The 15,413-nt window shown below is 39.8% G+C and overlaps 1 protein-coding gene across 2 annotated transcripts in view; it reads right to left on the minus strand.

The window, feature by feature from the left end:
- The window catches only part of MCTP2 (multiple C2 and transmembrane domain containing 2), a 122,438-nt gene that overhangs the window by 39,541 nt on the left and 67,484 nt on the right, over nucleotides 1-15,413 (minus strand). For both annotated transcript variants that reach the window (XM_005148772.4, XM_031048683.2), the window contains 3 exons: nucleotides 8,163-8,264; nucleotides 7,364-7,438; nucleotides 6,446-6,565 (listed from right to left, as the gene is read on the minus strand). In XM_005148772.4, coding sequence (XP_005148829.3) covers nucleotides 6,446-6,565; nucleotides 7,364-7,438; nucleotides 8,163-8,264 — 297 coding nt within the window. The remainder of the gene's footprint in view (nucleotides 1-6,445; nucleotides 6,566-7,363; nucleotides 7,439-8,162; nucleotides 8,265-15,413) is intronic.

Raw genomic sequence — 15,413 nt, forward strand, 5'->3', positions numbered from 1 at the left:
AAACGCTTTTACTGGGATCTAATAGCTGGGAATAAAAACATGCTTCTGATCCAGCCTTTTCACTGCAGTCTGAGACAATAATTTTAAGGATGTGCCTTTGCCAGGGATTTACAGAAGGGAGGAAATGTTAGGGGCTCTGAAGAATTACTTACTAGGTCAAATTCCTGAAACCCTGCCTTTCACTGCTCCTCCAGCACCAGCTCTGGGCTTAAATATGAACAATTTTTTGTAGCAGAGTGTTATTTTACACCTCTTCTATTTAAATATGAGCTGCATTTTGTCCTTTTGCCGACTGCTTCTTTAAAACTGTAGCAAAACACAAGCTGCAAACAGGCTGAGAAAAGCCCTTAGCAAAAGCTCTACAGTAAAGCGGAAGTAAAGACCATCTCTTTTGCATTAATACTTTTTTCTTCTTTTTAAAGCTTTTTCTTTTCCCAAGTTTCTATTCAGTTTTTGAAGAATACTCATTCTTCTCTCTTTAGGATTACATCTATTCATTTTATTTAGCTTTTTAATGTGGAGACTTTAATCTACCATTACTTTAATGCTGTTCCCGAATAGTCTGAGAACAATGATTTATATTTTGTCTTCAAATATGAGGAGGCAAAAAAAGGGGGGAGAAAAAAGACTGTATCCTTGTCATCAGTTACACATGTAGTCATGGCAGGGTGGTTTGCACTTGGTATCAGGGAACTACTTGTTCAAAATTAGCAGACAATTCACGGGGAAAAGAAGAGAGATCTTAGGGAAGCTTACGTATGCACACATCTTCCATCCCCACCCTATAGAAGATTGAATTAATCCCATCTATTAGTAAATCATAAGCAAAGCCTCAGTTAAAATTAAACTCTGTTCTCTGCTTGGCTGGCCAGAGGTCCAAGAGATGCTTAGTGATTTGGCCTCAATACTAAATTGTTTGGATTTCATAGCTGTTACTGCTCTCCCTGCCCCACTGATTTCCTCATATGCCCTCTTCAACTTTTGTCCCAAGAATTTCCTCTTACTGATCTATAATTCCCCTCCCATCAAGGAAACAAACAAACAAACAAATAAAAACCAGTCTTGCAAAACAATGCAGGAGTTAAACAGGATGCTTTACCCATACATTGTTGTCATGTCCAGGGTTGAATTACGCTTAGTACAAACAGGACTGGAACATTCTGTGTTTTTCTTGGGCAAGTCTAACCATAACAGGCAGGATACACTTGTCCATATGCAGAATGAACGGTTTACCCCAAGTAAACCCTGAAGACTTAGATTTTCAGTTAACAAACATCTTTCCTGAGGGAAAAGCATATTATCCTCTTACTGATATACACAATTAGCAATTTTAGAGGACACTGTCAACAAGTTAATGGCTTTTTGCCTGTAAATCATTAGTATAAATATAGCCCAGCTCAACATGGATAACAAAATTGTTCATGTTTAATAAGATGGTTGGTGTCTCCTCTATGAGTAGAGTTGAAACAGGACCCAGCTCACATACTGCAAGCTTAATTCGCAGCACGTTAAATGGCACACACAGAGATGCCCACAAGTTCATGGGCTACACATTCTAACCCATCTCTCTGCTGATATCCCAGATTAGGACTGAAGCAAACTGGCACAGTAATGCACACATGAACAACCTCATGCAGCTTGCCTTACCCTCAGGCTTCCATTTCCCACAGCCCAGACCCCGAAAATGGAGCATCTTCCACATCTCTCTGGGTTTGAAGTTTTGGAGATCTTAATGGAGAAGATGCCAAAATCTCACTTCTGCAGCGAGGAGCCCAAAAGGTTAAGTTTGGGTTTCCTGCTGTATCCAAAACCCCCAGCAGCTCCGCTGAGCACCCACAGCCCCCAGGCCTTCCCCACTCTTGCGTCAGCTGGCTTTTTGGGAAACCCAAACTACTCCAAGTAATCCTATGTCTTTAATTTTTCCCAGCTGCCCACCATTAAACAACTGCAGTTGGTTTGACCAGAAACTCTGTATTTCCAACACATTATGCTGCATCACCACATATTCCATGTATTCCTTCCTTTCCTCCCAGTACTAACCCATCATAAAACAATTATCAGACACGCTGCAATGGCACTGCAAACTGTCTGTGTGTGCTGCATTCCTTGGCTTTCCTGAGCTGCCAGCTAGGAATGAGGCTGAAAACCAGCTCCCACCTGTACCCAACCCTGGCAGCAGCCTTGATTTGCAAGAAACCTAAACCTGATATAGTGGGAAATGCTGCCAGTAAAAATGAAGTATGCTGGCATGGGTGAGTGTGCAGGGACCATGAAGCACACCAGCAGCAGCATTGCCACTCACACTGGAGGTGCTGAGGTGGCTGGTCCCCCATCTTTCCCCCGCTCCTGCCGATGTCCTTTGCAACTAATAAAGCAAACTTCAAAAAAAATACATATGATAGTAAAAATTGCAGTCAATATATCCTTTTAATTTGCACCAGATTATATTTTTTAATGCAATTACTGTAATTTCATTAAATGGCATAATTACCATTAATGCAGAGAAAACTGTCAATAGAAGGTGTAATTATGTTGTATAAAATCAGAAGCACAATGTGCAATGATGCATAATTCCTCAGGAAAATCATTCTGTGACTAAAATTAACTTTTATAATATTTTTAAAATACATATTGTGCAGCAAGAATGTTTTGGTTATTATGGACTTAACTTCCATGACCAGCAAAGAAGGGGAAACAGAGCAGGCAGGGAGTGTTTGCATGTAGAAGAAAGGACCAAAAATTTGGTTTTAAAATTAAGAGAAAGGTAAGAACATGAGTTTCTATATGCACAAGTAGAAAAACAAACAGCTTATAATCACACAGACGTACAGGATGACTTGGAGCAGACATTCCTCTAGGCACATTTCACCATGCAGTTCCAGCGTTCTGGACACTAGTAACACAGTGTGGAAGCGATGTCTCAACGGAGAAAGGTGTGACAAAAGGAAGGAGTGATGAGGACGAGGCTAAAAACACAACATTCACCCTGGAAACTGGGACCAAATTGTTCAGAGTAGGATATGAAAAATATAAGGCACAGGAGAAGAAAACATACAGGGATGTATTAGATTATGTCTCTGGGTATCTTCAAAATAAAGATACTTGAGAGACATTTTGCAGTCCAAACACAACATATCAGATTGAATACAGAGATAATTGTCTCAAAATAAAACAAAGTAGGATGCTTGAAGAACTTTTTTGGTCTTAAAAATCTACAAATCCCACCAAATTCTGAACTGATGGAGGAGAACACATGGACAAGTCTTTTACGATCTTTCCAGGGATATGAACACTATTAACACTAGAGGCAACACTTTCAGCATTTTCAGAATATTCCCAATATTCCCAGGCATGTGCAAAAACGTGTCCATTTTTCACACCAGACCAATGATGAAATGTACATTAGAGAGAATCCTGAAAACCTGCGTATGACTCTCCTCCAACCCCAGGATGTTTCATCTAGAATTTCTGTACCAATTTGCCCCAAACCCTGTGTGCACAGTGCAAACATCACCAGAAGTGAAACTTTGCTTTTCACCTCACCTCCTTTATAACCCTCTTTCCAAAACCTCTAAACCTGAAAAATCTCTGATTTTATTTGTGCCTGGGCAGGCCCAATCAGCATTCTCTGTCCCTACACAATTAACTCTGATTTAAAAATCATCAGATTAAAATCACAGAATGCTGACGAAAAACATGGTTTCATTTTTATAGCAAAAAACATGTATCTACTCACATGTTCTTGGATTGTCTCCTCTTACAATTACAAACTAATAAAGAAATTTATCTTGGGATGATGTCTCTTACAAATGAGAAAACATGGTAATAGCGTTTTTCTCATTCACTTGCGTACTGCCTGTTTCCTCCCTCTTTATCTGTTCCTCTTTTGTGCACCCAGAAGTACTAGCTAATGTCCTTGTCTCTCTCTCTTTCTCTCTCTCACACACACACAAGCTGTCAGCACTAATAGGGAGGGAGGTGCACTGTAATGAAGACTAAAACAGAAAGGTGTAAGATACCGTGTCCTTGCCTATTGCCATGCTCTGATGAGCTCACAAATATTTCCTTCTGTCCAGCAGTGGGTTTTGCCTGATTGCTTAAGAAACAAGGTTCACATGATTATACCATCTGCTTGTCTTCCTTCTTCTCCTTCCCTTTATTCCCCCTTGAAGGAATGGTCAAGGGCTACCTCTAGAGGGAAACCAAAGGCAATACAACAGGGGGTAAGGTCCTAAGGACCACCCAAACTGTGATTATCACAGTGAAGATAAGTGAAACATGTAGAATATGGTCACAGTGGTTATTGCCGTTATGGGTTATGGGATTATGGCCCAACAGACAATGTCTGTAAGAAAAAAAGGCAAATTAAAGGGCATTTTATGGTTTTCAGGGCTGGCACTTAATCTACCAGCCATGGTTTCATGGACCCAGCTGAAAAACTGGTGAGAAGCTTTGTGCATCTTGCTTGCCTCTGGTGTTCAGTATCAGCCACAAGTAGATCATCAATAAAGACAAATTTGGTACAGGCTAAATTGATACACAGCCAGGTACTGAAGGCATATAGATGCTGCTTGGTGGGGAATGAAGATTTAAAAAATGCAGTATTTGGCACACCTTTTATTTAACCTGCTAAGAGTGGGTTTTACACACAGACTGGGGCAGGGAGGGATGCTGCACCTACCACGCTGTGTGCGTATTTTCAGTACTACAAACACACATGCTGGAAATAGTGAGAGGGAGATACATAATTAGCACTTCATTTTAAGTGCCAGAGCTGAATTATTTCCATGTGGAAAAAACCAGACAGACATTTTGGTTTGTAAAAGAAACCTGCGGTAATTATTCTTAGAGTCATGTATTTTTATTCCTTTCCCATTACCCACTTTCTTTCAGGAAATCAGCAGTATTATGGTATCCAATAAAGATGTTAATAATCTGGAATGTGGAACTTGCTCATCCTTCTTTTCACCGTGAATCGATTCCTTTTTCTGTAGCCCCACTTTTCCACCTTCTTATTTTATTGCCTCTCCACTACTTCCAAACTTTTCCTGTCTAGAAAACTGAACTTCATAGCTGCAACTTCACAAGTATTAGGTGCAAAATCTCTTAAAAGGAAATCTCCTAAACACGTGCTTAGATTCTTGCTGTACAGTGATGGTAGGACATCAACACTGGCATTTTACATACATCCTTTCCAGCCCCGGTGTGGATGACCATCCCATTCCCTTGTGCACAACCATGGACCTCCTTTTGCACAGCCATACCTGCTTCAGCAAGGCACCAGCTACTCAGCTCTCTATCAGCTCTTGAACATTAACTTTAGATATGATCTAAATCAGCTTTGAGCAACAGAAATTAAAAAAATACAAAGAAAAGACCCTCTCATCCTACCTACTCTCGTGTACCAATCATCTCTCTAACCTGCAGGGTGAAAGAAATCTCCTATGCTTTTGCTCTGGATGTTCTTTCAATCAGGGATGGTCTGCTTTACTCATCTACAGCAAATACACTGAAGAGTTTTCCTCAAAAGAACCCTTAAGCAACTTATAATTCACAGACAGTAAAAGGGGGAGAAAATCTTGGAGATGTGACTATAATATTGCTTAATAAACACTCAACTCAAAAAACTTTCTTTCTGCATGCTGGACCACCACAAAACGATTTCGCAACCTTTAATGGCATGCCAAACATTTCAAGCATGAAGAAAATGTCACACTGCAGAATAAAAAGCAGGCAAAACCTTTTTGTGCTTGAGTGGATTATGTGAAAACTGTGAATGGGGTGTTTACTACCGAGAGGAAAAAGGAGAGAACTGAAAAGTGGGACAGGCAGGTGGAGAACTTGGCTTTTTGTTTGCAGAGCGCAGCAGAACTCACTGACCAGCTTTTTCCTTTTAATTTCTTTCAAAGCAATGTATTATTACCATCAAAAGAACAGATCTGCCATAGGGACGCAGGCATAGCAGGCATTGATAACATTTAGCAAATTGCTGCCTCATTGCAGTTGAAGATGGAATGGACAAGACCCATCAGCTCACTGCATCATCCATATCAAAGGCATCTCCCTGTATCACCCTTTTGGCCACCACCTCTTTCCTTTCCTATCATCCAGCTGCCATGTTTAAAAATAAAACAATTCCAGAGCCACCTCACAGTCACAGCTTTTGGAGGGTGGCATCATGCAGCCATGGGCATCCTTGGAGCAGGGTGGTGAACATCTCTGCACCAAGCAAAGAAAGGCTGTCCCTGGCAGTCTAATTTCCATGTCCATCAGGCCCAATGTGGGCCAAGCTGCCTTGAAACCCTCAGCCCTGTAAGTCACATAGCTACAAAATACCAATAACAGCAAACGATACAAGGCTTTATGCCAGTGGAGAGGAAGGCATGGTAACACTTGAGATCTTACACCACTTAGCCTCATGCAATAAAAGAAGAAATCCACTTACCACAAATGCTATCACGCTCTTCACCGTGGACTCCCAGAGAAAGCAGCTCCAAAGGAATTGTATTGTATTCCATATTGCCATGGTGATTTTTTTCACGCGATCAACATTTCTTGATAAGATCTGATAAATATTGAGTGGGAGGAGGGGAGGAGGAGAAGAGTTTAATCAAACACTCTAATATCCTACTATTGCTTCAAGAAACAGGGATAATTTAAGCTACAAATGCATGCCAGAGCACATATTACAAATAAAGCCTCTATTTCAGAGACACACTCCAGCTCCTGTCTGCTTTTTGATTACATCCAAACCTTCCAGGTTTTCCTCAACCCTTATAAAAAAAAAGAAAAAGAAAAAGCACATCTCAATGCCAAAACTAAATAAAACACTAATGCAAACCTACCTTCATTCCCCTTCCATTCTCAAAATACAGCAATGGCTCAGGAAAGGGGCCCAAGAGAATGTAATCAAAACAACCTCTTCTCTACATGTTTTGATCAGTCCATAGAAAAAAATGGGGAATTTTAGCCTGTTTATAAGGCACCTCTATTTAACTAAAGGATAATGGCCATTGTTCTAAAATTATATCGACTTCAAAAATAACAAATTGAGACATGGTTTCTTCTCTCCCGAAGGAGGGAATAAGGCTCTTATTGAACTTCAGGGGCTACACAAACTATGCTACATCCACATCTATCATTTTCCCTGCTCTGAAGCACAAGACAGAACGACTGATGCAAACTAGATCAGAAAGCAATTTCATGTTAACACAAACAAACCTTTTAATACATACAGAAATACGCAGAATTTACACGTGTTCGGCATTTTATGCATAAATAGGTTTTGTTCTTGCAACCTTGCTACTGCAATTCAAATGTTTCCGAAACTGATGCGAGAGCTTAGCCCAGACACAATTGTCACCTTTTTAGAGAATTTGCGGTTCTCCTCAGTAAAGCGCTTTTCTCGGGGCTTGAATGTTCTAATACTTGCTTTTATCTAAAAAAAAAAGTCATTAAAATAATAATTATTATTAAGAAAACATATTTCATGTAGTTTTAAGTGTGTTATTTCAGCTTTGTATCTCCCGTGTTGGTTTAGGAATTTCAGAATCTTTTCAGCCTCTCAGCAACTTCAGAGGAGCTGCTAGGAAAAATAGGGATGAGTTAAACTGGGCAAGGCTGGAATCACTTCAGCATAAGCAGAGCTGTGGTGCAGTCCACGATGGCCTTAATAAATAGGATTTAACTTGGTAAAAGTCTGTAGGGCATAAACAATTGAGAGCGACTCAGCCACCTAAAAACTAAGCACAATGTGTCCATGCCTCATTAATTTTCCTGTCAACACCCTGGAAAGAGAGCATCATGGGTCAGCTTTTTTGGGAAGGAAGGAGGTGTTAAAAGTAACATATAATATGCTAAAGATTAAGCGCTTTTTTTGCTGTTGCAAATGAAGCTGTGGTATACAGTAATCAGCACCTCCTTCCTAAGGCACTCATGGTCACTTCTCAGTCTAAAATTAACCTCATATTGTCCCATTCACTGGAAGGGCCATCCCAGAGGTCTGACGTCCCTATAATACTTCCCCACCACCAGATACAACCAGGTCAGGACTTACCTTGCTTAGCTCTCAGTGTCTAAAGCAGCATCCCCCACTGTTGTCCCTGCAGATTGACACATTTCTTAACAGCAGCGATAAGCAAAGACAAAATATTTCAACTTACAGGATTAAATAGGACATCCAGTTCCAAGTAAATTACTCCTTTTGAAGCACGTTCCAAGTCTTTATTCTTCAGCGTGTAACAACTTTGTTTACCGTTCCTAATCTATAGTTGGGGAGGGGGGAAAAGAAAAAGCATCAATATTTTCCCAGCTGTAATTCACAATACAATTTAAAGATGCTACAAACAAATAAATAAATAAATTCCCAGGCACAACAAAAAAACCCTCCCCCAAACCCTGTAATAGACTCGAAGCCTGAAATACAAAACAACTGTTGGATTAGAGACCTATAAAATTGCAGATTAAATCTCTTATGGTCCAACTTTAATTTACAGACCTTGTACTTTATAGTAGAGCAGTGCATGCAATAACCAGTCGGAAAATTCTGCCCTGCAAGCCAGTGAGTTGATGGGAAGTAATCAGCCTCCATTATTACTGGTTTAAAATGGGATTTTCTTCTTCCCGAATTCAGGAAAAAAGCCACAAACAACAACTTACCTGCCTATTGCACACTCCAGTACACGAACCCACTTCTTAATGCTTAATTTATTATTAGGTTGCCAAATTATTATCCAGGAAACAAACGCAATGCAAAGAAATTAATCAGCTTAAGTGGAGCAAATGCTAATGTAACAAATGCTCAAAATTAACTAATTTGTGTAGAAGACTTCTCTCCCCACCCCACCCCTGAATTTCAATACCATTTCTATGCTCTAATCCATCTCATTATACATCTCTAAAAATATAAATAACCAACAAAAAAACCCTCCATCACCATTTTGTAAACTGTTTGGCTCAAATGAAAAGCATTCTCTCTTCAAAAAGTGATGGCAGAAATGTATTTATTATACACAGTAGGATATGTATTGATTAAACATTTGGCTTTTTAGGAAGCAGACCAGTTAATTCCAAACAGCAGTAACATAAAAACTGCAGCTTACCAAAAAGCTACATTCAGGGACTGTAATGATCAAAGATTAAAGATAACAGAGGAAATTTGGGGGCATGAAATTGCAACCATATTTAAAATGGCTATTGCTGCTCTGGCATTTAGAAGAGGCACTCATATAAACCATGGCAGAAATGAGTAAGGGAAAAAAACAGCATAATGGGAACCAAGTGATTTCATGAGACAAGGGAAAGGTCACTTTCCTTCCTAATGTTGCTCCACCCTTTCTGTACCAAATAGCTCATCAAAGGTAGATGGGTTTTCTGGCTAATAATCAGAAGAGGGATCCATAAGGAACAACTTCACATCCTCAGTGTTATCCAGCCAGGAACTCCAGCTTTTAACTACGCTCTTACCCAAAGCTTTACTTAACAGGATGCTGGCAGTTATGCAGGAATATATGGAATTTATTTAATAACAATAAATAACAACAATAGCACTGCACTAAACTAATCCCAAAGCACCTCTGCTTCACTGCCAGAGAGCACACACCGGGTTAGAGCTGGCAGCAAAGGATGCTGCAGCTCCCAAGAAACAGGCAAGTAAAAAACTATTACTCAGACCAGCAGGCTTAGATAACTTGCAGCCCCAAGTCAGAAGAGCTGCTGAAGTGGCTCCTCTTCTAGGGAAACAGTCTGACATTAGAAGGTCCTCAGGACAACTGCCATATACAGTATTGTCAGCCCATCATAAAGAATCCTGCTATTTCACCTGCTTCTTTTCCCCCTTAACCAATGGCAAAAAATACTTGTAAAAGCTACTGAATAAAAACAAAACGAACCTTATTTGGAAAGTAAAGATCTTGTTCAATTTCCTAAATTAACTGAAAAATGGATTTACTGATGGCAGAGATACAGGGCCTCAAGGACTTGGTTTGGGGTTGCTACTCCTTGGTCCAAGGGGATGCCATCAGCATCAGTTTTAGACTGAGCTTTGATTCATGAAATCCCCTGTATATTCAATCCTGTTGCATTGTTCCCACTATGTCTGCAGAGATCTAGGTATCCAATATATATATATGTATATAAATATATAAGGATGGTGGGGAGGGACTCTTGATTAGGGACCGTAGTGATAGGACAAGGGGTAACAGGTTAAAACTTAAACAGGTGAAGTTTAGATTGGATCTAAGGAAGAAATTCTTTACTGTTAGGTGAGGTACTGGAATGGGTTGCCCAGGGAAGTTGTGAATGCTCCATCCCTAGTGGTGTTCAAGGCCAGGCTGGATGAAGCCTTGGGTGATATGGTTTAGTGTGAGGTGTCCCTGCCCATGGCAGTGGGGTTGGAACTGGATGATCTTAAGGTCCTTTCCAGCCCTAACTATTCTATGAGTCTATGATTCTATAACACAACATCATAACTCTGGATTCCCCGCAGTTATTAATGTGGTAACTGAATTTCTATGTTTTTGTTACACATTTCTCATAACATTTCATGCTATTACCCTAGAAGCAACAACTAGTGGAAAGTTCTCTTTATACTCCTTGGGATGGGGTATGATTTTTTTATACCTTTCAAGAGCATAGCCAACAAGGAAAAAAATATCACATTCTGCTAAATTGGTAGAAAAAGTAAAATAATTGCTTTCATATTGAGAATGTCCTGATCTGATATAATGGTATTCTGAACTCAACCTTCTGACTTTGGGGGAAAGTCTCTTCATTTTAAGAGCTGGAGCTGAATCAAACATTTGGGGTGTGTTTGCAGGTGTGCTCACACAGGCAGTTTCACATCAGCAACAAATAACTTTCATCTCTCTCTGGATTTGGGAACGGGTTGTTTGTTGCTTTGAAAACTGTTTTAAATGGTGTCATTATTATTGTTGCTGCTATTCTAAACCTGTACAGGGCAAAAAGTAATGCAGAGCAAATACAGTTTTACAGTCAGCTTCATTTGGCTTCTTTATTTCCATGTGTTTGGTTTGACTGGTAAGATGTGCAATTATAACTCAGCCTAAGACTAAACATTCATGCAGATATCCTAGCTTTTGACCTTCTTCAGAGGGAAAAAAAAAGCAGGAGAGAACTGGCTATGAAATGGCAAGTTCCCCATCGCATTTTCATTTGGATAAAAAGAAAAAAACCAAAACCCAAAAATGTCAAACAAAAGTCTTTCTTACAGTTTTGGCGGTTCAACAAAAGGTACAGGGTAATTCTAACACCCGTGACTGCATGGAGATTAGACTGGTGGCATGTCTCAACCGTGCCCAGAAGAAAACATGCAAAAGAGCTTTTAATACTCCATATTTTCACTACATGCTGTTCTTGGGCCAGAGTTCAGATTCTGTTCAACATCTCCCTCAATCCTGAGAGACAGCCAGTCATATTAATTTCATTTTGGATCTATTTCTTTCTCCTCTCTGGGTACTTTTCCCTAGTCTCTGTTGTTTGCAAAGACTGCTTACTTGCCCTCTCCAGCTGTGGAAAAGCTGAGCAGCCAGGGCTGTGGTCTAAGATGAACCTCCATGTCAGATAAATCAGGTTTCTTCTATACCTGATCTTACTTGGATTTCTATCTGATACTATCTTACATGGATTTCACCCAACAAATAACCATGAGAGTTGTGTCCAAAAGAGGTTATCTCTCTTATGAACATTTACATCTACTTATGGGAAAAGGGAAGGAAAGGAATATTCAAATTAAATGAGAAAATATCTGCAGGTGAGGTCCTTCAAGAGACATAATCAATATTATTCCTTTACTGATGAAGTTTCATATCCTCACTGAATACTAATGCCTGCACTCTCTTAAAGCTTCTTAATAGCACACAACATAGTGGGGCTCAGTCACCAACCCAGATTGCCCATAACCATGTGATTAACATAAGGACAGTAGTGCCTACCCCACCGACATGCTTCATTTTGCAAGGTCACCATCAGAAAAAAGGTCAAGATTTTCATCCCATGGGAATTTCTGACATTTGGGACATTTCCCTCTTCTGAGTCAACCCAGAAAGACAAAATATCAGCACTAGTATTTTCACAGAACGAACTGTATTGTCTATATCACAGTCTCTTCTCCATAGAGGACCAAGTGAAGGAAATTATCAGTTGGAAGAAAAGCTAACATTCTTTGTGGAGTAAGTATTTCAGCCTACAGAGGCACTTCAGACAAAGCAGTGCCAGAAGTTGCCTCTAACTGAAGGAGATGTTCAGGTACCACGAGACCACCATACAGTCAAGGCCCAAAGTGCACTGGGTGCCTTTCAAATGAATGAATATATTTGCTAAACTCTTCCCACAGATGTCCCCAGTAAAACAAATGTGACTAAACACAGTATTGATGTAGCCAGCCAATGCTAAATCTATTAAGCAACAACCTTCTGACCGCTTGGGAATTCTAATGAAATAGCAAAAGCCGAGATTGATATGACACAAAACACAGAGAAGACAGGACCCTTACGCAGCAAAGCGTGTTTTTTCATTGCTCTTGTCTCAAAGAAATATGGTTTAGTGGCTTTTTTTTTTACATTGATTTTAAGAAAACTTCACTCTGTATCCAGCTTTGATGCAAATTCAATGTCATATATTGATAATCTGACAGAAGAACATTGAGTCCAACCTCTGTACATCAACACCCATGACGTGTGGAAAGGGTAATGGCTACTCTCCAAGGGTAATTCATCTGAAGCATCTGGGACCTCTGATATTCCTGCTTGAGCTCATTGCTGATGCACAATGTCATACCATTTGCCCTGAAAAACATAAAGCTTGCCTTGAAACACACCTATCCTTATCGAAGGACATGTTTCCCCAGGAAAAGAGAAAAGCCAGCCACATATTTGATCCGCCTGGACATGAATAAAGAAGGTTTTGTTTCTCCCTACTCTCACAAAACACACTGATTCTATTTTGTACAAAATGCCCATTCATTCATCCCAAAACTATTATCCCAAACATTTTTACTTTTACCAGTCTTCTGTGAGATCCAAAACAGAATAGAGACTGAGGTTCTTGGTAGAAGATTGATATCCAAAGACCAAATGGGTATGGAGCTGATGGACTGAAAAAAAGCAGGGCAGCCACAGGAGTGCTTCCAGGCAGTCTGAAGAGGAGCTGAAAAGCTTGGGAGCAGAAGGGTACTAGGTGGTACTCAAGAAAAACATTCTCATTGATACCATTTCAGTAAGGAGTGCGTTGTTGGGAGAGAATTTAATTACAGGAACAAAGTGTCATTTTTTTCTGGAAGAGAATTGGGTTGGTTTTTTTTCCCCTCCATTCCAAAACTCCTGGTTGATGGTAGGGATGAAAGTCAGAACAGACGATACACTTGACAGCTGCCTCTATCACATAAACCCAGCATTTTCAGTTTTCACAAACTCTAAAGCTTTCTCCTGGAAAAGGCTGTGCACTTACAGTCAAGTGCTAAGTAATTGCAATTGTCAGGTGTCTGCTCTCTGAATCCAGGCCATGTTTTAGATAATTAGACTTGTGAAAGACATATGACTTGTTTTCAGTGGATCGCTGTCTACCGACCTTGCTTAGCACTTGGAAATATTTCATAGACCTGTTCTTGTTTGCTGAAAAAAAGGGGATGCAGCTAAAGACTTCTCTGAGCTGATAATCCAGCAGATAAAAAACATTCCATTCTGAGATACAGCTCTTCACTCAAAGGTGGAGGATATTTGATATACTCTGCTTTCAAATTCACTGAAGCACACTATATGCTCCCATGTCTCTAATAACTTCCAGCCTTATAGGAGATAAGAGTCTGTTGAAGCAAAACAAAAAAGACAGACCCTCACAGAGAGAAAACACAGTTGCTTTTACTAAGATCTAGGGCAGAAAGGAGCAGAGAGATGGAAAGAACTTCTTTGATTATCAGTTCAAGTCCCTCAAAACCTACAAAACTTCTATCAAACTTCTTGCTTGAAGCAATGAAGTTATTGCCCTACTTCTCCTTTCCCCAGGTTCTTCAGTTTCTAGCACAAAAGCCTACTCTGCCCAGTGGTGGAAATGGTCATCTTCTCTCCCTCTGTACCCCAAACTCAATGTACTGGTACCAAAATCAGTATCTCTACAGCGTATTATTAATAGAGCTGTATAAGAAACAGAGCAAAATATGCATTCATCCAATATTGCTTCATCATATCTATAAAGTTTGTAGAAGAACATCAAGTTTGCAGCCTTATTCATCCTCCGCCACCTTGAAACTTTCCTTATGCTGCCCAGTTTTTATGTTTCTTATTTGATGCCTGCAATAAGCCTAGTTCACAGTCAAGGACGAATGGAAAGCATAAGTAATTTCACTATCTCTGAGGTTCTGTGCAGTAAGGTTATTTGTGTGTTAATGTCAATGCAATGAAGGTGTACGCGTGTTTACAAAACGTCAGTGTAAGACTCCTGAACACATTTAAACCAAGTTTGTTGTCAAATTAATTAAACATTTCAAATCCCTCGAACATATACTTTGTTCAAGGCAATTTTTCATTAAGAAAAGAATCTATTCATCCATGAACAATTCAAAGTAAACTTACTTCATGTGCTGACAGCTCACAAGTCAAACTTGTGCATTTTTAATGGGGGGGGGGGATGGCAAATGCACTTCTATTTTCAAAAGAGAATTTAATTCAAGGCAAATATTAGGCCTGATTACCTAGAGAAATTAAACCTATGTGATTTGTGAGGCTTCCTCGAGTCTTTAACTATTATTCTCTTCCATGATATGTATCTAAATGGTTCAAAGGATACATTCAAATTTATGGTCGCATTGACAACATGCATCAAAATTCCCATTTCAAGAAAGAAAAAGAGCTTAGAAAATTGCAGTTCTCAGATCAGACTAAGTTAATAGGTGCAAAATGTTATTTAATCAGAAGCAGAAACGAATATATTCACACTAGATTTGACTGAAATAGGAGACAGAGAAGTTTGGGCAGGAAGGAAGAAGCTCAGTTGGCAAGGGAAAGCATAAACAATTTCTATTTTATTTTTTTGTCTCCAACCTTGGACAAAAATCCTACCCTGAATAGTTTGGACATTACCACACACATGCACTCCCCTCCTCTGCCTTGTTACATGCTTCCTAAGGGATACTTGACAAATGCCTATAAAATCAACAGAAAATCCAAATCTAACATCTTCTCACTGTGAGCCCACACAGCCTGCTGCCGATCACGCAGACCATTTGGCAAGCGTCGGATCTGCAGGAGAGCAGCTGCTCCAGCCACTCTCTTCCAGTAACATCAGAGATATGAGGACTTGGGGAAAAATTAACCAAGTGATCAAAAATGGAATAAAAGATGTTAAGAGGTTTTTTCCTCCCTGTAAACATCAAATCATCCTCCATGCCCAACTGACTCTAA

Source organism: Melopsittacus undulatus, chromosome 9, assembly GCF_012275295.1.
Source record: "Melopsittacus undulatus isolate bMelUnd1 chromosome 9, bMelUnd1.mat.Z, whole genome shotgun sequence".
Taxonomy (NCBI): domain Eukaryota; kingdom Metazoa; phylum Chordata; class Aves; order Psittaciformes; family Psittaculidae; genus Melopsittacus; species Melopsittacus undulatus.